Source organism: Onychomys torridus, chromosome 8 (genome assembly GCF_903995425.1).
Source record: "Onychomys torridus chromosome 8, mOncTor1.1, whole genome shotgun sequence".
NCBI classification, from domain to species: Eukaryota; Metazoa; Chordata; class Mammalia; order Rodentia; family Cricetidae; genus Onychomys; species Onychomys torridus.
Genome location: NC_050450.1, coordinates 34,392,339 through 34,418,828, shown reverse-complemented (window position 1 = coordinate 34,418,828; position 26,490 = coordinate 34,392,339). Strand labels below are relative to the sequence as shown.

Genomic DNA, 26,490 nt, shown 5'->3' with positions numbered 1-26,490 from the left:
ACACAAAGAATCTGAGTGTCATTAAGACTCAATAAGAGACAATTTTATGGCAATTAAATTATTATTAAATCATCACCATCATTCTCATTAAACAGATAAAACAGGTAGAGCCTAGAAAGGACAATGACTTGTTTAAGGCCACATAGCTATTGGGAGGCACTAACTGAGGCAGGCCCCTTTAGAAGGAAACTCCTATATATGTATGTCTTCAAAGAGTCACTTTCTTTTCAGTTAAAACTTGGAAGAAAACTAAGCATGTTCAGAGGTGCTGCTGTCCATCTTCTCTATGATGCACACTAATCATGCCTCCAGGGTGTTCCTGTCCATCATTTTATCCTTTGGAACACGGGCTCCATGACACTGAGCTAAGTGTGCCCCCAAATGTGGCTGCCATCTTTCCTTCTTAAACTGAGCATGCTCAGAAGTATGCCTATCCACAAATGCCTTGAGCATCCCTATAACATATACATACTCTCAAAACCTCTACACTTCCTCTATTCTGGGAGGGTATTGCTTTGGAAAAGACTCCTGTGCTCTCTTGACCTGCTACAGGCAATCCTCCAGTCTCTTCCTTCTTGTCCCATATTGTTTTGGGTTTTGTGTTCTGTAAGATGCAAACCCAAGTTCACTCTGGTTATGTTATGAGCGGCTGAGCTGACAGCCACACACAGTCACAAGATTATTCCTCCTTAGAATTCCTCAAGGTGGATGAACTTGCAGATAAAACACTTTTCCTGTGCCAGGCCTCACCTCACGTGCCACTCTGGAATAAGTAGGAATTCTCCTTTGGGAATTCTCCCAACCACTCATACAAGAGTGTTCAGACCCACTTAGTAACACGTGCTGGCGTCCCAAGGCCCTAACAACTGGACTTGGAGAACCAAGAAGGTTCAGAGCCTAGAAGTACATTTTCATTAGCCGTTCCATGCAGGAAGGTCCTTGACCATTCTCCCAAACCCTGATCTGGCTTTGAGAGGGCACCCACAAGGCCAGTGTATGCCCATCAGAGCACACAAGCCTGGGCATGTCAATCTAAGAGCTTCCAGCTTCCACATCCTAGCATTGATAGGGTGTCCAGTCGCTGCTGAGGGCGGGCAACATGGAGAAAAGGGGACGAGGCTCTGGGTCTTTTGCTGAAGTCACAAAAGAGGCTGATTTTGAAGGTGGTTTATTGTCTGTCTATGCAACTTTCTATGTAAGGGGGGAACATTTGCCATCTACTCTGATTTCACTAAAAATAAAAGGGTGGGGAAGCTCTTATTCCTTCATCTTCAGTGTACATATATGGGAAACCAAGACCCCGTGGGAAAAATTGTCTTGAGTTCCAAGTGTTGGTGGCAGAATGGGGGGAAACCAGTCTCCCGACATCTGCAATATTCACCTCTCAGACTGCAGAGTCCACAATGAGCTGCTTAAGAACATGGTTGGAAAATGAACCCAATAATGATGGGAAATAACTGAAAGCCAATAACGATGGGAAATAATAACTGAAAGCCAATAATGATGGGAAATAATAACTGAAATCCAATTTACGGTTGTTGCAAGTTTGTTTTTTCCAGGTTCTTTTTTTTTTTAGAAAGTTGTGGAACCTTCTTTCTGTTTATCTAATAAATTGCTTTGTTTTGCTTTTCTGAAAAAGGTGGGAAGGAGCAAAGCCGGGTTAGGCTTGGTGTTCTTTGGAAAGCTGGTTTCCCATTGTGGAGTTGCTCAGAGCTCTCTGGATCCCACAGGACAAATACTGCAGGTCCAAACAGGAGACCGGAGTGCTCTTACTAATTCCCACCACTGCCTACCCTGAAGTTTCCGCTGACTCAGAAGCAAATGGCAGAGGAGAGAAAAGACTGAGTATAGGCACCCCGAGAGACTGCCAAACCTGGCCTTAACTACTTGCTGTCCGGGTCCACTAGAGCAAGTCACATGGCCTCATAGAGGCTCACTACCATCAGCTGTGAAAATACAGATAACGTTGTATAACAGCCTGTGGGGGATGGTTTAGTTACAGCAGTTGCCCACCTTCCTAATGCTGTGACCCTTTAATACAGCTCCTCATGTTGTGGTGACCCTCAACCATAAAATTATTTCATTGCTACTTCATAACTGTAATTTGCTTCTGTTATGAATCATAATGTAAATATCTCATATGCAGGATATCTGATATGCCACCCCCAAGGGGCTTGAGACACACAGGTTGAGAAGCACTGGTTTAGGAGCTAGAGGCAGTTAGTGCCAAGCCTGACGCCCTGAGTTCAGTCCCTGGAGCCCATATGTGATGGAGAGGAGAGAACCAACCCCTGACCTCCATCCTTGCTCTATAGCATATACACCTAACCCCTAAATGTAATTTTTTAAAAGCTATATACCATGAGCTCACCATGAAATTGGCATGCAGTGATATTACCTTAATGTGAGATTACGTAAATTTTGGAGTGATACACAGAAGAAGCCAATAACATACTAGTCATGCAACAGTCACACACGTTAGAGACTGCAGTGTAACTGGTTTCCCATAAGGCCTGACAATCTACATGCAGTAGACTGTGTACACCCACACCGGGGCCGAGCAATGCCAAACTTCCAACCTGCATGCCTTGGAGTGAGCCCTGCCCTCGACAGTGATGCCAAGCCCCTCCACCTGTAGGCAGACAGGGCCAGAAAAGAAATGTGCTCAGGCTCAGAGGAGAGACCGAGAAACGTGTTCTAGAACCGGTCGGCTGGGTTTCATCACAGAGTCACTGTGTCACTGCAGAGAGGTTACTTAACTTCCTGAGCCTCGGTTTTCTTGTTTTTAAACTGGCACTCGCAGCAGGGTCCGGTGCATAAGCTGTAACACTTACATGGGATAATGGAAGTAAAAGCTGAGCACGCTGACTCCTCCTCAGAAAATGGCCCCAAAATATTAACTCATGATTTGCCCTCAGATCAGGCCTTTGTATCCAAAAGGAAAGAAGAGAGGGCAGCAAAAGTGCCTGGGATGGTTTCCCAGTGGCTTAAGGTAAAGTGTAGATTATGTTCCCAGTTACCTATGCGCTGTCGATCATGACCTTGCCTTAGTCTCTGCCTCAGTCTCTCTATTTGCAAAATAAGGAGGTTGGATTTGTGAGCCCTTCCAGGCACCCAAATAAAGTTTGATGAGAAGGCATAGGCTCCCCAACTTTGATTTCTGCCTGGGTCCTACCTCCCCAGCCATCCAGAGAAAAAGACCAGGGAGGGGCTGGGAAAGAAGGCTCTAGTCTCATCAAACCTGTGCCTTCATTAAGAGAACTAGCATCCCGGCCGTATCCATCACGGTGTAACCTGGGAATGTCACTTCACCTCCCTGAACCCCAGTTTCTTCTAAATGCAACTTCAAAGGGTACTCAGCTTGTCATAGTCACATGAGTTAGCATCAGTCAAGGGCTTAGCCCACAGACAAACGTGCTCAACGACGATATTATTTTCTTAATCATCATTGGTTGCCAGTTGTGGTGCATGCAGACCCCATTGTTAGACATAGCCCTTCTTATATCTGGACTACACACATGGGTCCATTCCGGGCAGTATTTCCAATGACAGCAAAGTTCTTTATGAGAGCAGCAGCCATACCACAGACACACCTGCAGAATTGTAGGCCAGCCTCTGCATACCAATGGTCTGCATTCCCATGGTTCCTATTCAGTCTGAAGGAGGGGACAGCAGCCCTTGCAGTGAAGCCCAGCTTTGCAGAGCTGGGAAAGACTGAAGACTATTTCATACCCAAGATAGAATGTAAGAAGAGGGAACCTTACCATATCTCATGCAGTGTTACTGAACCTAGAACACACATGGGTACCACATATGGGATTGAAGAATCCATATGGGTGATGTGTCCAAGATGGGCTTCCTTGGAAAATGGAGTTAATCACAGAACCCTCTTCTCAAGGTCACTGCACAGATTAAAGGAGCACACACGTGACACAGAGCAAGCACACAAATAGCATTGACTGGACTCTTGTCTCAATTCCTCCTGGGGTGTTACTTGGCCACACGACACTGAAAACATCCCAACGAGTGTCCTTTCACTGTGACATGTGTGAAGGAGGATAGAGGTGGTCTGGGGTGATCTGACTTGATCCCTGGCTCTACTTCTCTGTGATCTTCCACTGGTCACTTTGACTCTATGGCACAGAGTTTTCTCATCTAGAACTGCCCTGTCCGGTAGAAATACAACGTAAGCCACCAAAGCAACTTTAACCAGTTTTTATAAAACCTCAAAAGAAATAGAGTAATAGGAAAAGAATTGAAAACTTATTCCTCTCATTTCAATATCTCCTCCATGTTAATATTTCATTTATTCTTTGAAATTTTAGTGGTTCTTAATTACAAGGTAATTTTGGCAGTTGATCTGGGCATGCTTGGGGTTATCCAAAGCAGGGGCAGTAGATGGAGACGTGGGGATGTTCTTAATAACCTGACAGAGGCCAGATCTTGCTAAACAGCTTAAAGTGCACAGGAAAGACCTCTGCATCAAAGGATTGTCTGCTCCAAAAGCTTAACAGAAGCTGTCTGATGCTTGTAACAAATCGCTGTTTGGATTGGCTGCTTGTCAAGGGCTCATTAGGCACACGTGGCCGGTGGCTACCACCTCATCTGTACAGATCTCTAGTACCAACACTTGGGCATGAGCTTTCAAAAGTCGAGGTTTTAGAAGACAGAATTTTAACAAATTAGTTTCCTGCTTGTCCTTAAATAGCTGGCCAAAAGATTTATGGTTGGTTTACCATGGTCGCCTAAGAACAGAGCCCGACTGTCCCAAGCTGGTTAGACCCTTTCAAAGCACCCACCCGCCCCAGGGAGGCCAAGCCTGGGTCAAACAGTGAGCCCTGTTGTTCTTGACCGGGGAGACAATGCTGCAGGCCCTGCTACCTGCCTGACAGAGCCATTGTGGCTGGAGCAGAAAAGGGCTTTGTCAGGATGGCAGCCGAGGAGCCTGCAGTTCAATGGGGCCCTTTATGTGTGTCCTGATAAGATGCCCTGATGCCAGCCTTGAGAGGCCCTGCCCCCTCCTGGAGCAGATGGGTAGCCCGAGGCCCTGAGAGGGTATGGAAGGCCCTGCTAAGGTCTTAGACCTTTCTCCCTCGAGGTGCAGCTTAAAACACAAACTTTACCTGTTACTGGGAAATCCCTGTCCCAGCACAGGACAGACTCAGCACTGCTCTCCACCCCAGGCAAAAGGACATCTAGCCAGGACTCTCAAACATAGTAGCTCCTCAGATGACAAATCCATATAAAAATAAGTGTATTAAAGAATATGTATGTCTCTCTCTTCACATCTGGGCATGGTTATGGCAAGAATAATTTAAATATACTCTGTTGTGCTACTCAGAAAAGCCACCAGATCATGTGTTTTTAAACATAAACATTTTCCCAACACACACACACACACACACACACACACACACACACACACACACACCAATGTGGAGCGGACATATTAATTTGTTTGACTGTGGTAATTTTTCACAATATATGCACAAACCAATTCATCATACTGCATTCCTTAAATACATGCAATTTGGGGCTTGTGGAGGTCCACAGAGGTTTCCTAGTAAGAGCTGAGCTTGTTTTACCCAGCAGGGCTCCATTAGAGGATTGTTTCACCACCTGTGTGTTTACCAGGTGATTGGAAAGGGTCTGCATTTGGCTGTGCTAGGGGAAGAGGTCTTTTGCTCCACCCCTTGGCATTCCTATAAAATGCCCTTTAGACAAGACAGAAGGGGCTGGTGGATAATGACCCAGGCCCTCCCGAGGCTATCCTGTGTTTCTATCTGTTCACTCCCCTCTACCCTTCTGTCTAATATCTCTTATCCCTCATTCCTCAGGAGTACCCTGTCATAAAATGTGGGAGCCAGTCTCCCAGCTGGGCTCCCACAGAGGTTGAGGAACTGTCATGGAGGGTATTTGCTATTTAAGCATGAGCACTTGAGTTTGTATCCCACATAAAAACACCATATGCAGCATTGTTTGTCTGTAACCCTGGCACTGAGGGGAGGAGGGAAGAGTAGAGATAGGAAGATCCCTGAGAGTCTAACGGCTAGTCAGTTCAACAGAAAGAGTGAGCTCCAGGTTCAAGGAGAGACTCTGGATAAAGAAATAAGGTTGGGGGCTGATCGAAGAAGACACCCAAGATTGACCTCTATCCTCCTAAACAAGTGAGAGCGCCCACACACAAATGTATACTTACAAGCATGCTCATACACATGTACACACACACATGAAGGTTTTTTGTTTTTTTTTGTTGGTGGTTTTTTTTTTGTTTTTATTTTTTTTTTTTTTGTCAATAATACCTCAACACAATTGGAAGAAATTTAGAAGTCTAGCCAGAGGGAAAGCATTTGTGTATGCTTACCTCTATCCTTAGAACACAAGTGATTGAGTCCAAACATGAGGAGGGTTTAGGGCTGTGCCATGTACTGGACTGCAGAAACGTTGACGTACAAGAAAAGAGAAATTCTCCTGTCAGGTCCTCCCTCTGGGGTAGCACAATCAGATCAATTGATAGTTTCCCACCGGGGCCAGTCACTCCAGTTTCTTGCTCAACGTTCCCATTCACACTGGTCTTAATGATGCTCGGCCCTGTTTGGACTCTGGGCTCATACATTTAATGTGAGGCAGCACATGGGACCCATGGCCTTCAATGTGCTGCTCTTTTTGCAATGCCTGGGGCTGCCCTATCTCCTCCAGCCTCTGCCTGTCCATCCCAACCCTCTCCTCATGGCAATTCACATACAGAAAAAGGACCAGCGTGAAGCTGAGTTACTGGGCCATAAGGGAACTGATCTTTATGGAAAACCAGTGACTAACCCACAAATTTGAGGAGGCCATGGGCTGGGAAAAACACCCTTCAGTGCCCAGAGACAAAGCCACAAGCAGGATGGGTAGGGGAGGAGAGCCTGTGAGGACCAGGCTTGGGAGCTCCCTAGGCTCTGTCCTCATCTTACTCCTCACATGGACTAGAAAGGGAGCCTACCTCATCGGAAGCTTGATGAGGTAAAGCCTGCGGATACTGTGTGTCCAGAGATGACCCCACAGCCAGAGCTGATCTATTGCCCTAATCATGTGTAGATGTTGGTGTGCTCTTTGTAGATAATCAAGGTATGCACCCATATGGTTGTCACGGGGATTAAACAAGCTGGATTTTGTTGGGATTTAGAACTCTGCCTTGCAGCAGACATTTCACAGTGTTTTCATGGTTCAGGTGAGGGTTCTTCTAACTCAGTTTCACTGTGACCCACAGAGTCAATATCCTTTGTGATTTTATCTTTATAATTATCATCACCACCACCGTCATCATCATTATTACAGTTGTATTGAGGTATTTTGACAAATAAAACCTGCAGGGCCGATGAGATGTCTCAGTGGGTAAAAAGCACAGCCTGATATCATGAGTTGGAACCCTAGGGACAAGGTGGAAAGAGAGAAAGCTCTCTCAGGAGGTGTCTGTCCTCTGACACACACACACACACACACACACACACACACACACACACACACACGAGTAAGAAAGCTGCATGTATAAGGTATACAAATGTGATGATTCTCTATGTACCTATATTATGAAATGAGTACCATAAATGAGCTAATATACCCATACATCCCACGTACATATGTATTAGTACACACATATACATTTCATCATAACTTTATATATATATATATATATATCCATATGCTCCATCACTCTTACATCTATACATTCAATCACAACTTTTATTATCTAAACATGTATATTGATGTAATTTGATTGTATACGTATACAATTTATAAATGGTGATTTTTGAAAAATGTCTGCTTCTAAATGATTGGTCTTAATTTGTTTCTCCCAGACCTATAATAAGAAAAGAATAGCCTGATTCATTTGGACCGCCAGTCACTTCATTTCCTCCCTCCATCCAGCCTACCAATCCCCAGCCATTCATTCAGGAGACACAAATATGTATTGAATATTTAAGGGCACCTACTCTGCTGCTGTCAACCCACAGGGCCCAGCACAGATCAGACCTGTAAATTATGCCATGACAAAGACAGGAGAGGAGGGTAAAGGAAAGAGGAGAGGAACCGGGTTCTCAGACCTTTCCTTGACATTTCCACCTCCCAAAGTGGCTTCCTCCGTACCATCCCGGAGTGCATCAACTCTGCCACTGAGGGAGCTAGATGTGGGTGCTGGCGTCCGGAAAGGCGGGCCCAGGGGACCCGCCCCCTCTCTCCTGCCCCTGGCACGGGCCGGTGACTCGGTGGCTGGCACCCAGCTGCGGTCGCACCCTGGAAGGGCACGAGCCCCTGCCTCAGTGTTGATTCCCCAGTGCCCGGTGTTGCCCAAGGCTCAGGGTGACTCCTCCCCGGGGACCCTCCCCTCTGGGGCGCGTCACTCTCCCCACCCCTGGGTCCGGACCCCAGCGGCTTCCCGCTCCGGAGTCAAGCTGGGACAAGTCGCGGCCACCTGCCCAGGAGCCGCGGACCTCGGGCGCCGTCAGCCCAGGTCCCCATGGAGTTGCGGGTCGCCAGTGCCAACGGCAGCTGCGAGAACGGTGCGTGCGGCTGTAAGGGGACCTGGGTGGGCGCTGCGCTTCTCACCTTCCTCCCACCACCCTCGCCAACTTCTCCTCACTTGCTGGGGCCGCGAGCAAGGGGGTAGTGCTCAGCATCAGATTCCCACCCGGTTCCCAAACTGTCCTGAAGGTCCGGGTCTGGCAGAGATGTCACCTCCCAGTGGCAGCTGCAGGGTGCTGAGGCAGACTGAGGGAGGAAAACAGAGGACCGACCAGAGCAGTGGCCTGTGAAAGGGGCAGGGGAGAGGGCTCAGGGGTAGTGTTGGGTCGCTGCAGGTACCTGCCCACATATCCTTCCATCACCCAAATCAGAGACTAGAGGGGCAGAGAGGTTCCCCATCCCCAAATCCACATGACACGTTTTGGAAAGGAACAGAGATGCTGAGGAAAGACCCTTGGTTTTCCGGAGCGTTCTTAACTAGATAGACCACGGCCCTCCCCTCAACTCTCCCATTTAATCCCAGAAGCAAACTCTAAGAAGCAGGCAGTTGCTTTATCTTTATTTTTGTAGAGATACAAAAATCTTTCTTTTGTTGTTGTTGTAGTTAGACAAAATATTGCTAAATTGTCCAGAATAGCTTCAAATGTGTAATCCTCCTGCCTCAGTCCACCTCTGCTGGGGAGTACCAGTGTGTGCCACCCAGGCCTAGATTTTATTTTGAAATGTATTCATTACTAGTGTGCCTGTGTATGTCTGAGCATGCATGGGTGCACGTGTGTGTGTGTGTGTGTGTGTGTGTGTGTGTGTGCGCGCGCACGCGTATGATGCGTGATGTGTATTTATGGGCCTAAGTGCTATATTGAGGAAATGGAGAACAGAGGACAACTTTGTGAGTGAGTTCTCTCCTCCTGCCTTTCTGTAAGTTCCAGGACTGAGGATTAAAGGGACCGTATCCTCAGCCCTAAGCCTAGGCTCTTAAAACTTTCCTTTTTGTGTTTCTGTTCTTTCCCTTTGGCTTCTTTTCTCTTTCTCTTTTTCATTTTTTGCAATGCTGGACATTGAATCCAGGGCCTCGTTCATGCTAGGAAGGCACCCAGATACTAGCCTTCATCCCTAGGGCACGTAGCTGTAATTTCACTGAGCCCATTCTAGAGACAGGGAGACAGAGGCTCTGGCGGGGCTGATAACTTGCTCCAGGTAACCCAGTAGGGAATATGAACCACCTCTCGGATTCAGACTCCTGAACCTACAGTGCTGCTGTCCTCTGTTCCATCTGGAACATTCCCCACGTTTCTCCTGTCTTGGAAGTGCAGCCTGTGTGATGTTCTGAGGTCCCTAACTTCTGCCCTTCTTCAGAGAAGCCAGCCCTTTAGGTGTTGACTGACCTTAGTCTCCTGAGCAACCAGGCAGGCCACTTTCAGCTTCACACCTTAACCCTAGGCAGCAGGCATTCCTAGGTCTAGAACATTCTAGAGAAAAAGGTAAAGATTTCCAGCTTGGTACCCCCTTTTTCAGATATGTACCCACTCCGAATTGGGTTCCCTTTGGTCATCAGCTCTCTATCTCTTCACTGTATTGGAAGAATTTGACTTCAGAGGATGTGCTGAGCCGAGGGGGAGGGGCGCCTGAAGTGAGCCCTCTGGCTCCACCCACTAGCAATGGGGAAGCAGGGGAAAGGTGAGGTGCCTGCTTGCTGCCTGCATTTCCTGGGCTCAGGGAACTCCCCGGATGAGGCTCTTGGGCAAGGATGCCCTGAGCTGGTGGAACAGGAGAGAGCAGGTGCAGAACCAGTCTGGTTTGGCCCGAGATGATGGCTTCTTGTCTCATCGTCCCATGGTGGAAAGACAGATGTCTCATAGCAACAAGACACACAGATATCCTCTGATGGATTTCTGTCCCAACTCCAGCACATCTATTCTCTTTATGGGTTTCCTCAGCAGGCTATAAGGATTAGACCAGCTGTTTGGGGTTTTTGTTGTTGTTTTTCACTTTATTACTTTTTTTTTTTTTTTAATACTTAGCATAAAAAATAGTGGTTTTGCTAGGACAACTTCATATACACACACAATTATGCCTTGCTCATATTTGCTCCTCTCCACTTCTGCTGCCCTTCCTCCCCTCTTACTATTTTTAATGAGTGCCTCCTTTCCCCCCATCTGGTACCTGGGTTGGAACCTAAGGCCTTACTTATCCCAGGCAAGTGCTCTACCTTTGAAATACATCTGCTACTGAGCTACCTCCGAGACCAGCTGGGTTTTCTAAAGGGCTCTTCTACCTGTTTTCCACGGCTCTGGGCCACATATAAAAGGTCAACTTTGTCCTTATTCTGCTCCACCCAGCTGCTACTCAGATGCAAGTGTGTAAAATTTCAAGGTCCCTGACCTTGGATTTGAGGCCTATCTAGACACAGAGTAGGAACTCCAGCTTAGTCTGAGAGAGGTCTGGTTTGGGCTTAGGTCCTTGGCACTAGGGTCTAGGTCTTTGCCACACATGCTAAGGAGATCAGAAACTGAAAGACCTAGAAAGGCCAATAGCAAACAAGAATTGTGGGAACAGGGTAAACTGAGGAATTTCAGGGGCATGACTGTCTAAGAGTGATCCAGCTGCTGCCTCTAAGGCTGGCATGACCAGATAGACAAACTGACCTTCCGAGCTTCAAATGCAACCCCAAGTCTGAATGTTCCTGGGAAAACACCTCATTTTTGGCCAACAAGTTTATTTGTTAACACACAGAACAAAATGAAGATGGATCCTGCACATTCCTGCCCTGTGGGGCAAGCTGTTAATCAGAGAGTGTGTAGTGGTTCTGAGCATAGACTCAGCCATCAGATGGGTATGGGGTCTACTTCTGGCTCCACCCTTATTACAGGTCAGGTGAGATCAGGTGTGTTCAGGGTGTTGTGGCCCTGGACACATCTTTATTACAGGCATTCCTTTAGGAAGGTCATTGAACTCAGCTTCTACTGAACCTGGAAATGGTCATTATGACTATTTTACTGAATGGTTGTTAAAAGTCCTCAAGGAAAACTCTAGAACAGGAGCCATGTCCATGGTAGCACTGGTAGAGGCTTGGTTATGCTTTCTTAGGTTTCACTGGACTTGTATAGCTTTGTGTTTCACTGAGGGTCTGCCCTTTGTTCCCAAGACTGTCCTTAGTGGTTGTGCCAGGGAGGCAGACAAGTCGGGGGCTGGCTCTGGGACTTGAGGAAAAAATTAGACAGGAAGAGCAAACTGCAGACAGGTCTGTATGGGATGACAGGAACACCAACCCAAGTATGCCCTGAAAGAGTCCCCAGCCACTGACCCAATGCCACACAAATAAGTTCTGGAATGGTGAGGTCCTACCCACAGGAAGCTCACGCCTCAGTTACTTCAGGCTGACTGAGGTCTGGGTGGACCATCTGCCCAGGGACATTCCCACTCTAGCTAGAGCTGGCAGTAAAATGAAGAAGCCCCAAGTGAGCTTAGAAGTTATTGGAGAGTCAAAAGCCTGGAGGCTGAGAGGGGATCCCTATGGAGGACACTGGGATGGATGCAGTGATGGCTGAGAGCTTAGGTGGGCCCTACACAGCGTGGGAGGCGTTAGTGCCACAGGTTGGAATTCTGAAGCACGGCCATCCATCCGTGTATTAGTCAAGGTCTCCCAGAGAGACAGTTCTTACAGAGTGAACATATATTGAAAGAATGTGTTAAGTCAGCTTATGTTGCCGTAGTGACAACAGTCATGTTCCTCCTGAGAGGTTGAGAACTGGGTAGTTCCTTGGTCTTCAAGGCTGCATGCCTCAGAAGTCGAGGTAGCCCCACACTGGCTGTCTCACTCTGCAGACCCCAAGAGCCTGCTGGTTGCTCTGTCAATGAGGCTGGGTGGCTGCTCAGTCCCGATCTACTGCTAAAATCCTGGAGGTTCCCGGAGAGCAGCTGGTTCTCAGTGGGTGACAGACTCCTAGAAACGCTGGGTCTGTTATCAAGGAAGGACTCAGCCACAGGAGAAACAGGGTACATTAACTCCAGGTGAGGGGGGAGAAGGAGTGAGCAAAAGGGGAATAGTCCTCCTTCTGCTGTAGCCTCTTTCCACCTGACGGTGCCCCCCACAATTGGGGTGGGTTTCCCACATCAATTAAGACAAACAGGACAAGTCCCTGAACAAGTACCGCGCACCCTCATAGACTCGTTTCCTTGTCTGTGGAATGGGAATTGAAGAAGTGGCCGATCGGACGGGAGGTCTGACAGTTTGATAAGTCCGTGCAAACGAAGAAGCCCTTAGTGAGAAAACAGCTAACAGCATAGAGAATTGCAAGTAGTCTTTTTTGGTTGGGGTCTGGTGTGTGGGTGGATCCCTGGAGTGACAGAAACACGGAATCTAAGTCTGCATTAATTCCAGGATATTTGAACCATGCCCATGTCCTCAGCCTGACTCTCAGCTTGCCTTTCCCTCTAGGTTCCATCGTCAGTCTCTACTGCTCCTCCCAAGAGGTCCTCTGTCAGATTGTCAGAGGCATCGGCCCTGAAGAGCCCAACAATGCCACCTTGATCACCTGGCAAGAGAGGGTCAGGAAGAGGTATGGCTTCTACATCGGTGTGGGCCTCGCCTTCCTCTCCTGTCTCCTCATCGGTAGCAGTGTCATCCTTAAGAAGAAAGGCCTCATACGACTTGTGGCCACAGGGGCCACCAGGGCAGGTAGGCTTCTTGGGCAGGAGGGGATGGGTGAGGGCAGCTAAGCCCTTAGTGATGACTTCCCTTCACAAGGACCCAGGCTGCAATCTGAGGATGGCCTCGGGTGGGCACTGGAGGCTCATTGTCAAACCTGCTGAGAATCCCCACTGCCAATCGCTGGAGGCCTTCCTTGATAATCCAGTATTTCCTGAGAATTCCATGATGTACTTAGAGTAAAGATGCAGCAAAGCCCCAGGATGGAGACTCAGACACTCCAGGCTTCATCTTAACTTGGATTCTTACCAGCCTGTCCTGCAGGCAAGTCACAACCTCTCCTGTGAAATGGGATCACAAATGCCTAAGCCCACAGCATGCCAGACCCTCAGATGCCCTCACACAGGCAGTCGAACTGTGACACAGGCATTGAGTCTTGCTGGTTTGGAAGACTGGATGTGACTCACTGAAATAGTCCTCATGAAAGGGCATCACATGTAAAGGAATCCCCATCATTGATTGTATGCCTGCCATGTACCAGGTGCAGTGTGAAACCTGGGGACACAGAGTCCCTGTGGTACATCTGGTCATGTGGTACAGTCAACACAAAATCATCCTGTGGTGTGCTGAGTGCCTTCACGGGGAAGACACAGGGTTGCTAAGGAAATCTTCTGGAGTCTGTAAAGCTCCGATCCGGGTGCAGAAGGGAAGTTTTCTGTAAAACTTGATTCTTACACTGAGACCCGAGTGATAAGGAGGTCGCAGGGAAAGGGGAAAGAAGACGGTTCAGCGGCAGGAGCAGCCAGGGCCAAGGCTCAGAGGGGAGCCTGAGCTGGATGTGGAACTGAAGACAGTTCAGGAAGCCCAGGAGCGCAGGGACAGGTGAGCTCAGCAAGGCCAGCTCAACAAGGGTCATGGGACCTGGGCTGCAGAGTTCTGAGTGTGACTATTAAGTGATTGACTGATGTTTTAGGCAGGGGAGTGACAGGCCTGCTTATGATTTCCAAAGGGTCCCTGTTGCCAGGTAGAGAATGGATTAGTCCCTCAGTAGAACCAATGAAGTGGGTGAGAGGAGGAAAGAGGACCCCGGGAATGCAGACACATGGTAGATTCCAGAGCTAGTTTGGGGAGGTGGAACTCTCCGGCTTTGATGTTTCCCGGCTCCCAGGGGAGGGGCAGAGGGAAGTCAAGGATGACTCAGGTTTCTGACTTGAGCAACTGGGAAGACAGTGGATGGTGCCAGGTTCTGCAATGAATGTAGAGGGAGAAACAGGTTTTGGGAAGATGACATGTTCAAGTTTGGGCCTGTTCATTGACTGACTCTTTCCCGTGAGACACTGCACTTTGGAAGCAGACCATCACAATTACAATTCTGGTTTCTTAACTGTTGTTAGACAGAGAATGGTACCAATCTGGCCTGCGTGGTGGTGGTGCACGCCATCTGTCCTAGTTTGTATTCATTTCTGTGATAAAACACTATGAACAAAGCCGCTTTGGGAGGAAAGAGCCTGTCATGGAGGGAAGTTGGGGCAGGAACCTGGACGCAGGAACAGAAGCAGAGGCTATGGGGACAGGCTGCTTATTGGCTTGTTCCTCATGGCTAGCAAGCTCAACCTGCTTGCTTTTTGGTTTGGTTTGGTTTGGTTTTTCAAGACAAGATTTCTCTGTGTAACAGCACTGGCTGTCCTGGAACTCGATCTGTAGACCAGGCTGGCTCAGTCTGCTTTTTTATACAACCCAGGACTACCTTCCCAGGGATGGTATCAGCTACAGTGGACTGGGCCGCCACATCAAACACCTGTCAAAAAATGCTCCCTAGACTTACCTACAGGCCAATCTGGAGGAGGTGATTCCACTCCTGAAGGCCCCTCTTCCCAGATGACTGTAGTCTGTCAGGTTGACAAAACACTAACCAGCACACCATTCCAGCAGAGATGGAGACAGAAAGACCATGAGTTCAAAGCCAGCTGAGGTTACATAGTAACTCCAGATGGAATCTCTCTCTAATTTACATAGTGAGACCCCTCATACAAAACAGAGTCGGGGAGAGGGTTTCAACAGTCCAGGGTAGAATATGTCTATTGAGATAGGGGAAATGCAGAAGATAAGCGGATCACCTGCAATTATAAGTGGTAAGAACCGTGAAGGAGAATGGCCGTCTATAGGGGAAATACTAGAACTCAGAGGCCAGAGTAGGCATCCAGGGGAAGCAGTAGAGACCTAGAGAGTGGGTGTGAATTCAGGCAAACACTAGAGCAGAGCACTCTGCACGCAGGGAGAAACTGGGGGCAGGAAAGAACTAATCATTCTTGAAGAGTATGAAGATTACAACAGGGGTGTGTGTGGAGATGGGCAGGACCATGCCTGTCTCCATAAGGATTGGGACTTTATCTCAAGAGCAAATGGAAGACACTGAGCAGCTATGCACAGAAAAGTGGTAAAATCTAATTTGTACTTTTCAAAACCACTGGCTGCCATGAAAGAAAGGACTTGCTGTGGGGTTAAGTGTAGAGTCACAGTAACTCTGTAACAAAGCCATTGCTTTGCCAGACAGGATGGACCAGGAGGTTGACGGTGGTGTGGATTCACACCCGAGTACTTTTTGATGGCAGAACAGTCATACAGACTAGATGCAGAAGGAGGGGAGAGAAGGGTCTCAGACTTCTGGAAGTGCCGTTTCCTGAGTTTCATTTAACAAGTTGCAGGGGTACAATGAATGTCAAGAGTCATGTTTAGAGCAGAGATTAGGGTACCTGTGAAAGATGCCAGAGATGTTAAGTGAATAGTTTAGATGCACAGCTGGATTCGGAAGACAAGTCCAAGTCACTGGTACAAAACAGGACAACTGTGTATAGATGCTAAGAAGCAAGTCCTGGGGGGCAGTTAAGGGGGCAAAGACAGAACCCCACAAAGTGTCAGTGACTTCTAACTTTGTGTCTATTTCCTTCTGTAGTGAATGGAGGCTATGGCTACCTGAAGGACCCAATGTGGTGGGCTGGATTTGCTACCAGTAAGTGACATCTTTTACTATTAAGAACAGTGATCTACTGATGGCTGGGATGCCTCCATTATGGATACTGAGAGCCCAAGGCCAACTTCCTTGGGAAAACCTTGTCCCTGCAGACATCTTATGCTGAGAGGTCACTTTCTCAACTCAAGGAAGTCCTCTTCTATGAAGATAATGATGCAGGTACAGAGGTATGGGATGTAGCTCAGTTGGGAGAGCACTTGCCTAGCATGCACAAAGCCCTGGGTTCAATCAATCCCAAGCACCACATAAAACAGGGATGGTAGAACATGCCTATATTCACAGCACTCTGGAGAGAGAGGCAGCAGGAGCAGAAGTTCAAGGTCACCCTCAGTTACACAGCAAGGTCAAGGCCAGGCTGGGATATAGGAAACCTTGTCTCAATTTTTTTGAATGAATACCAATGTGTCCTTTCAGCTGCCACTGAAATACAGGGCACAGGTAGCGCTGCCTCTTGGCCACAGTCTTGGGCCTCTATCTGGTAGACATTGGAAACCTTTGGCAGCTTCACTATACCATGACAATTAAGAGCTTGACCCACTTAGAACATGGCTGGTCTGCTACTTCATCTAGATTTGCACACTCATACATTGCCCCCACTGTCTACCTACCCTTCTGGCTATCAAAGCTTAAGTTTTAAAAATATTAATATTATTATTGCTATCATCATCATCATCATCATCATCGGTGTGTGTTTGTGTGTGTGTGTGTGTGTGTGTGTGTGTGTGTGTGTAGGATGTTAGGCATTTACCTCCAATGCTTTCCACTTCAGTTTTTAAAACAGGGTCCCTTACTGAACTGAAGTTCAGTTCACCATCTCTGCTAGGCTGGCTGGCCAGTAAGCTTGCAGGATCCACATATCTCCATCCCACCATGCTGGAGCTATACAGGCACACTCAACCATGACTGGCTTTTACATGGGTTCTGAGGACTTGAACCCAGGTCCTCTTGCTTGCACAGCAAGTGCTCTTACCCACCAAGCCATATCCCTAGTCCCCAAGGCCTAATTCCTTTAGGTAGAAACTTCCTGTCAATAATCTTCCAATTAAGGTTCCATCCTTAACTTGGGCAGAGCTCTCCTACTGACCATCTGCCTTCACAAAAGAGGCCCTGGATGCTCTCTGCAGCAACAGAAGCCTAGAAACTCAGATGGAAAGTATTTTTGGCTCCCTGGTCATTCAGCCTCTTCTAAACCTCCTGTTGCTTCAGATGATTGTCTTAGATTAGTTTCTGTTGCTGTGATAAAACACTGACCCAAGGGAGGAAAGGGTTTATTTGGTGACTGTCCATCACAGGGAGAAGCCAATGCAGGAACTCAAGGCAGGAACTTGCCCAGTGGTGGCACTGCCCACAGTGGCATGGGCTCTTCCACATCAATCCTTAAACAAGAACATGTCCCCACAGGCTTTGCCTACAGACCAATCTGACGGGGACATTTTCTCAACTGAGGCTCCTCTGCTCAGATGACTCTAGCTTGTGTCAAGTCGACAGAAAAACTAACACACACACAACTGCCCACAGTTCCCTTATGAAAGAGTCGTCCATGGACCAAGCAGTACCCAAAGAACCCATGACTGTAATTGTTTCTTTATTTGATAACTGATTTTCTAGAACTTACCTTAGAGAGATGAAAACATGAAAGCCTGTGAGACACACTTCATGAGTGTGGACTGAAAGTGGATGGGCACACAGCGGCTTCTCAGTTCACTGGGAGCTCAGGATTCTGGCCTTGCCACCTTTACAGGGGGAGAACTCAAGAGTCTGGGTCTGACCTTATCTCCAGGGAGACAGCATGTGGATGGATCTTAAGGAGTGCTGGTCTTGGGTTGTAGGTCCTGTTGAACACTGACAGAAAACATCTCTGCCCAGACTCATCTGGAATGGACGTGGTACCATGGAGTCACACTGGCCTCTTTTCTCCTCTAATTCCCTAGTGTCTGCTGGAGAAGTCGCCAACTTTGGGGCCTATGCATTTGCACCTGCTACGGTTGTCACACCGCTGGGAGCACTGAGCGTCCTCATAAGGTCACTGTCCCCTCTTCTGCCACCTCTGGCTCTTTCCTGTTTTCGTTTTGTTGGATTTTCCAAAGTGGGAACATCTATAAGGACCTCCAAACCAGTCCAAGCCCCCCAAAAAGGAAACATGCTATTCAGAGCTTCAGACCCTTGGACGACTTCTGCCATGGGCCTCAGTTTCCCTCAATGAATTAAGAACATGAGCTTTAGTGGTCTTTTGTTTATAGTGTATATGGTGTCTATGTACATGAGAGTGTGTACAGTTGTGTACACTGATACATGTGCATATGTATACACCTATGTGTGAGCTGTCTGTTAAGGACAGAGATTAGAGTTCATTGTCTATCTTAATTAGTCTCTACCTTATTTTTTTTAAACAATGTCTCTCACTGCCGGGAGCTAATCACTAATTGATTAGGCTGACTGCCCAATAAGCTCAGAAATCCTCCAGGTTCTCGACTCCCCAGGACTAGGCACACATCACCACACCCGGCTTTTAGGTGGGTGCAGAGGATTTGAACTCAGTCCCCTCGTGCTTGCAGAGCGAGCACGTTACCAAGTAAGCCACAACATTACCTGAGGACTAATCCATACTCAAACCTTAGTAGTGATGGATTCATAGGCAAGTCTCTTAGCCAAGTCTCAATTCATGCATGTGCAAAATAGAATACTAATGATACACACCCAGAGAACCAAATGAAATAACACATAAAATGGATATAGGACAAACTAGCTCCAAGTAACCATGGCTACAATATATAGAGGAAAACTATGCATGAAGTCATCTGGATGTAATCTGTGTATTAACTCACTTCATCCGTACATTTGTACCCAAGACTCAGAGAGGTTAAGCACTTTGGCCAAGGTAACTTTCCAGCAAGTTCTACTTCTTGACCTATTTCTGTTCCTTGGGTGGAGAGACAAATAGACAAACCCCCCTTCTACATGTATATGTCAGCATGAAGACCCTGTTGTCAGGCCAGAATCTACCTTATGCAGTATAATTCCAGGACCTAGGAGTTAACAGCCACACTGTGCTATGTGGCCACTCAGTAAAGACTTTGCTAACAATGGTTTTAAAAATTAAGGATCTTAGAGCTGGTGATGTAGCTGGGAGTAGAGCACTCACCTGGTAGCTTGGGTTTGACTCCTAACATCCCTGAACAACCCAAACCACTAATACAATGAAGTAATTGATACTAAGCATTTGTGCCTCTTATTTTCCCCCCCTCCATTCCTCCCAAGCTATAAACTTGTCCTTATATAGATATGTCTGCATTGAGGGATGCTGTCATTTAGGGGTTACCTCTGGAGCTCTGGTAAATCCCAGCCAACCACAGCCAGCACCTATAATCTCTTCTGTGTTGTTTTTCTACTTGAAGACAATTTTTGCAGCATTCACAGTTGTGAGACAAGTAGATTCCTCACTCTCAGTGCACAACTGGCCTGGCCACTGTTACTGCTGAGTAGAAAGAAGTGCTTCCCAAATCTGATGTGTTTGGTCCTGCCTCTGTAAATGCCATCAGTCTCTCAAATAGAACACTGTAGGTAAAATAGTTGGAACTTAAATCTCTGGGCTCGCTCAGTTTGCCCAGGATCACCTGCCCACAATTTGCTTTCTCATATGCCCCAGGATCACCTGCCCAGGTATGGCACTGCCCACCAGGAGCTGAGCCATGCCTCATCAATCATCAATCAAGAAAATGGCCCACAAGCTTGCCTATAGGCCAAGAGTTTTGGATGATACTTAGGTCTCAGGGCAGCCAATACATTTTTAGTGTGAACTAATGTCACCTTCATAAAGCAAGTGAGCTCATGGTTCATTCCCAGCCTGCCCAGTCCCCCCTTTTCTTCCCTCATCTGGAGGATCAAAAGGGAACAGAAATCATGCCACCAAGGAGCTGGAAGGATCTTGCTCAGTGAAGACCCTGGAAAGCATAAAGGTTCTCTTTAATGTAGAAGAAAGTTCATCAGCTTTGCAATGAGATCAAAGTATCGTTCCAAACTTGCTTTTGCCACTTACCAGTTAAAAGGCTTTGCTGAGTCATTTTAACTTCTACAAGCTCTGTTTTCTGGTTTGTAGATTGGGAACAGTATATGTTAACTCACAGAGTTGTAAGCCAACTCTGACACAGCACCTATTAGGAAATACATGCCCCAAGACATAGTGTCTATAACTATCATTGTGATGGTTGATATTGGCATATGCAAGTGAAAGAGAAATAGATTCTCTATGACCCAAGGAACAGAAAAGGGGCGAGAAATAGAAATGATCAGAAAATGCATTTGGAGTGAATAAGTAGCATGAACCTGCAATGCACTCATTTGGCTCGTTCCCTGCTACCAGATGCATACACTCCATGGCTGAAAAACATCTCCTAGCGGTACTATGGGACAATACATTCAGTTGGTAAGGAGTCAGAGAAGAGTAGTTTGCAAGGCTCGTTTAACCTGTCTTTGGGTACTTTCCATTGCTGCGATGAGACACTATGACCAAAAGCAACTGGGGAGGAGAGGATTTTTGGGGCTTACAAATTACAGTCCATCATGGGGGAAGCCAAGGCAGGAACTCAAGCCAGGAACTCAGAGGCAGAAACTGAAGCAGAAGCCACATTGGAGCTTGTTCCTCCTGGCTTGCTCAGTTTGCTTTCTTATACACCCCAAGACCACCTGCCAAAGAATGGTACCACCTACAGTGGTCTATGCTCACCCACATCCATCATCAATCCAGAAAATGCCCGACAGGCTTGTCAACAGGCCAATCTGATGGGGGCATTTGCTCAGCTGAGGTCACCTCTTCTCAGATGACTCTAGATTATGTCAAGTTGACAATAAACCAGCCAGGACACAACCCTTTGGTTTGTGGACGGTTCCCATTTCAAAAATAAAAAAGATCCACATGTATTTTGGCTCCTCCAGCACACATTCCAACCCCTCTTAGAAACTCGTTTCTACTAAGATTAGGGTTGAAGGGAAGGAATCTGGGAAGGCTTCTACAGAGAGAGTGAAATTTAGACTCTTGTTCCCCATAAGTGTTTACTCAGCCCCCAGGTGTCTTTTGGGGGCCTGGGAAAAGCCCTCCCACTCAATCCCCTTCTCCCATGCCTCTGTACAGTGCCATCTTCTCCTCCTATTGCCTGAGAGAGAGCCTGAATCTACTGGGGAAGCTGGGCTGTGTGATCTGTATGGCTGGCAGCACAGTGATGGTCATACACGCCCCCAAGGAGGAGAAGGTCACTACTGTTGCAGAGATGGCATCCAAGATGAAAGACACAGGTAAGCTTCACCAGGGGTGAATCTTGTATAGACCATCTAATTGGGCTGTGTTCATCTCCATGCTGCCCCCTTGAGGAAAAGGTGAACAACAGACAGGAAGTTGGGCAGTACCCTTTAGCTTCCTAGGTCGATGGAAACATACACCATTTATTATTCATTGTGTGCAAGCACTTCCCTAAATACACACATTTTTATTATAACAAGATTTTATGTAAGAATATGCATGATTTCATAAAACAGCTCTGCAAGGAAAAAAAAACACTTTTGATCCTTTTTTAATAAGTGGCTAAACTAAAGTCTTAGAGCTTAATAAGTTGCATGAGTTATTAAAAGGTCTGAAGCTGAGACTAGAACCCATATGTGTCAGACTATAAGTCTGGGGCCCTAGATACTGTCTGCGTCCCCCACTGAATGACTGATATCTCTCCTTCCCAAAGGGTTCGTCGTATTTGCTGTCCTTCTGGTGGTGGCCTGCCTCATCCTTATCTTCATTGTTGCCCCACGTTATGGGCAAAGGAATATCCTCATTTACATCATCATCTGCTCTGTGATTGGATCCTTCTCTGTGACAGCCGTCAAGGGTCTGGGTGTCACCATTAGGAACTTCTTCCAGGGCTTACCAGTTGTGCGGCACCCTCTGCCCTACATCCTGTCCCTCATCCTGGGTCTTTCCATCATTATTCAGGTTAACTTCCTCAACAGGGCACTGGATGTCTTTAACACCTCACTGGTCTTCCCTATCTACTACGTCTTCTTCACCACAGTGGTAGTGGCCACTTCCATTGTCCTCTTCAAGGAGTGGTATACCATGTCTGCTGTGGACATTGTGGGCACACTGTCTGGCTTCGTCACCATCATCTTGGGTGTTTTCATGCTTCATGCTTTCAAAGATCTGGACATCAACCAAATCAGCTTGCCACACACGCATAAAAACACAACTCCAGCTCCCGCCCCAGAGCCCACGGTCATTAAACTAGAAGACAAGAACGTCCTTGTAGACAACATAGAACTTGCCAGCACACCGTCCCCACAGCAGAAACCCAAAGTATTTATGATCCATTCTTAAAGCCTGGAATACATGAGTAAGAGGCACCCAATGGCCTGACCTCTCAAGTTCAAAACTACCAGGTTACTTTCAGCACATCTGTTGCCAAGGGCTATCTTTCCTTGAGATATTCATTTATACCTCACTGCTGTTCCTAGAAGAAGAAAAGTTCCCTATCCACGGAGTAGGGGGCAGGACTTCCTAGAGATACAGCCTTGGTGACTAAATCCACTAGTTTCTGTTGGAGCCAGCAAGTGCCCAGAGCCTCTTCTCTCTGGTTCCCTCAGCACCATTTCTATGTTGTTGGGGAAGAGGACAGAATTTGACCTGCTGAATGTAGCCCAGTTCGAGAACTGCCCTCAGGTCTTTGGTCATCAGGAAATTCTTCACACCAATTGGCCTGTTGTGCTGGACTTCTCAGCCCTTAGCCCAAGAATGGAACTTGTGAAGGACTGTAGAGCAATCTGTGTGCCTCACCATCCCAAGGTGCACAGTAGGTGCCAGGTAGCCTGGTGTTTCCTGAAGATAGAAGCAAGACCCCAGCTGACCTCCTTACTGTGAAAGCCACCTGATGTCTCAGGGAAGTTTCAACTAGTCCATTTTCCAAGCACTCCAGCCTGGAAGTCATATCTTGCTGTCCATGCCCCAAGTGGCACCACCACCCTTCCCTCTCTCTGTCTATCCCAAGGCACCAGTCACCAACATGTGTACACTGTAACCTTAGAACTCAACAACAGCAGGGCATGCTTCCTAGCCCAACTCCCTCCGCTGGCCAAACCCGTGTTCATCTAGCCTTCTCTGGGAAGAGAACAGCACTGTGCTGTCACTCTGGAATTTAGCAGAAGTTGACTTCCTTTGCATCAAGAAGTTGACCATAATATGACTTGGGGAGGTGGGGAAGAGTGTGAGGAACAATGTCAAGGTTGGCAGGATGGAGTCATAGGCTGTTTGGAAACCTGGAAATAATTTTTAGACTGACTCTAAGACACGAGCAAGAACCCAGGCCAAAAAAGGTATGGGGAAATTTCTGAGCCGTACCTAGTGGAATTGGCTTTGAATCTCAGTAACCAAGTAGGAGTACAGGGTTGGCACAGCCTTGTTGGCCCAACTGGAACTGAGTCTATCTCCACTGACAAACTAGCTGCCCACACTGGAAGCAGTATGCCATGACTCCTCCTCCATCACTTGCCCCGGGGGCCATCTTTGATGACCTCACATTTGGCCAAAGGCATGCACAGAGAGGCAGCTGAGGAGAGAATCGGGATCCTTTTCTTCCCAGTTTCTTCCAACTGTGAAAGGAAGGAGCACAAGAGAGTGAAGTTAGGAGCTAGTGTGTGGGAAGAGGAGAGACTTGATCTTCAGTGCAGGTAGAGTCCTGTTAAGCTCCCTGCCTGTTTGCTGTGTTCACATCTGATCCCCTAAATACAACCACCACCATGTCAAACCCCTTCTAGCCTTGGGCAAGTCCTTAGGGCAGATCAACACTCTGGGCCCCTGTACCTTCCATGTCCAATCCCCGGTATCTGAATGAATGTGGATTTCTGACTGTAACTGAAATCAATGCAACACATTGGATCGTGGGTGTGGCAGACTGAGGGTTCTGAGAGCCTCGACTCTGGGCTCAAGAGTAAAGACTTCAGAGTGTGTTTACTTGACAAATGTCTTGATCTTCCTTGAACAAGGAGCAAATTCACACCACTGGTGCCTCTAACATGCTGGGAGGCCAGTCCCAGATGTCCGAAGTGCCAAGTGAAGCTCTCCCATGTCTTTCACACATCTGCCCTCACTCAAGTGGGGAAGATCGCTGTTGGAATGGCTGCATGGAAGACCACACTTAGTTAATGCCTAAGCCCTCACTAGGCACCAGGCATAGGAAAGAGCTTATGTTATATATAGGATGCTTCCCCAGCATTCATGTGAGGGTTTGATGAGGTAACTGTCTTAGTTAAGGTTTCTATTGCTGTGAAGAGACACCGTGACCGCAGCTACTCTTATAAAGGAAAATATTTAACTGGGGGCTGGCTTACAGGTTCGGAGGTTTAGTCCATTATTGTCAGGGTGGGAAGCCTGGTGACATGCAGGCAGACATGGTGCTGGAGAAGGAGCCGAGAGTTCTACATCTAGATCCATGTAGATCTGGATGAGAGAGTGAGCCACTGGGCCTGAAACTTCAAAGCCTGCCCTCAGTGACACACTTCTTCCAAGGAGACCACACCTACTCCAATAAGGCCACACCTCCAATAATGTTCCTCCTTGAGTCTGTGGGAGTAATTTTCATCCAGACCACCACGGTAACCACATGAAGAAAAGTAGCACAAAATACCTTGCATGGGCTAATCCCTCAGTGACTATTCCTTCCTTCTGTGGACGTTATTAGTCTTAGAAAACCTCAGAACTGAGGTCGGGCATGATTGAGTACGATGGTGGGCGTGGGGACACCAGCAGTATGTGCTGTTTTCACACAGGCCCAGGAAGTCTGCAGTGCACACAGCCTGGCCCTCCTCCACCTGCTCACCCAGCCCAAGAGACCCTCACTAAGTCTCCCCTTCATTAAAACACACCCCCTAATAAGGAGAGATGGTAACAGAGCATCCCAGATGCCTTAAGAAGAACATACTAGAATCAACGATCTAATGAAGCCAGACCATCTTCTGCCCAGCAACAGCAAGCAATCCTCTCTGCTAGCCATAGGGAAACCTAGGGTGTGGCTTCATTATGGCTTAGGTCATGTCCTCATTCAAAGACCTGCGGTCTCTAGGGGACCTCTTTCTGTACATGTCATATGTCTTAAGTGGTCCAAGAAGTGGGATAAAGAAACGGCACATACACAAAAGAGCTGTCCAAACAGATAGCATTTCCTAATGACAATTTGTTTTAATTAAATACAAACAAGGAAACAAAAACAAAAATAACAAAACAAGGCACCATGGCCCATTCAAGTATTTTGCATAGATGTACAAATATTGTAAACAATCAATAGGAGGACAAGAGGGGGGAGGACTATTTCCTGTGAACAATCTCCCAAATAAAAAGAAAATTCACATTTGCCCTGGATCCCAGACGCAGGCGTACACACAGTCGTACAAGAGGACCCTGGGAACATGACTTTGGGGTATTGGGCTTGGAGTCTATAGACCTCTAGTAGGTGTCCCTAGGGAAGGGGCACCTTTCCAGTTGGTGTTCCTTGGCTTGTGGAGTCCTCTGGGGCTGTTGTTACATGCATTTGACAAAGTGACCAGCTTTAGAATGTGCCTCCCATTTTAAGAATACAAATGTCACACCCGTTTTGTCAAATAAACAAATTAACTGAACCTAGGGGAGACACTGTGGAAAAGGTTTCCTGAAGGGACTGCTGCATGGCAGGGAATATTAGACCTTAAAATCGACAATGTCTCGGAGCAGGGGTAGAAAAGGCCTTTTTCTCTTACAGGTGGAAGTCACCAAGGCTAAACGGAACAGAAAGCAAGCAGGAAGTTGCAACTTGGAAGGGATTAGAGACCTGAGGTTTACAGGTCAGAAATGGCTTTAGGTTTCTAAAGTTGGCAGACAGCTAATTTAGCTTCTAAGAACATTTTACAGCCTGGGCTGGGGATGTATCTCAGTTGACAGAGTATTTGCCTAGATGCTCATGAAGGTCCAGGTCTGAACACAGGACCACGTAAAGCAAAGGGTCTGAGCCCAGGACCACATAAACCATAGAGCTTGAACCCAGGACCACATAAACCAAAGAGTCTGAACCCAGGACCACATAAACCAAGTGTGGCGGCACAGCCCTGCAGTCTTAGAAAGCACTGAGGAATTCAAAGGCCATCTTGGCTTTTTAGTGAGTTGAAGGCCAACCTGGGATACATGAGATCCCGTCTCAAATAATTTTGGAGACAGGGTTTCTCTATGTGGCCCTGGCTGTCCTGGAACTCACTTTGTAGACCAGGATGGCCTCCAATTCAGAGATCCCCCTGCCTCTGTTGGGAC

At 47.3% G+C, this 26,490-nt stretch overlaps 1 protein-coding gene across 1 annotated transcript; it reads left to right on the top strand.

Moving 5' to 3' along the window:
• Nucleotides 1-8,248: 8,248 nt before the first annotated feature.
• Nucleotides 8,249-24,497, top strand: Nipal4 (NIPA like domain containing 4). The gene is made up of 6 exons (XM_036194977.1): nucleotides 8,249-8,543; nucleotides 12,944-13,183; nucleotides 16,107-16,163; nucleotides 18,116-18,206; nucleotides 21,313-21,473; nucleotides 21,911-24,497. Exons 1-6 carry the CDS (start codon nucleotides 8,501-8,503, stop codon nucleotides 22,537-22,539), a joined length of 1,221 nt encoding a protein of 406 aa, XP_036050870.1. The 5' UTR covers nucleotides 8,249-8,500; the 3' UTR covers nucleotides 22,540-24,497.
• Nucleotides 24,498-26,490: the final 1,993 nt, after the last annotated feature.

Coding starts and splice junctions, on each gene's coding strand:
- Nipal4 (XM_036194977.1), top strand. CDS start 8,501: ATGGAGTTGCGGGTCGCCAGTGCCAACGGCAGCTGCGAGAACG. Junction 8,544..12,943: donor CAACGGCAGCTGCGAGAACG/GTGCGTGCGGCT, acceptor CTTTCCCTCTAG/GTTCCATCGTCAGTCTCTAC. Junction 13,184..16,106: donor CACAGGGGCCACCAGGGCAG/GTAGGCTTCTTG, acceptor TTCCTTCTGTAG/TGAATGGAGGCTATGGCTAC.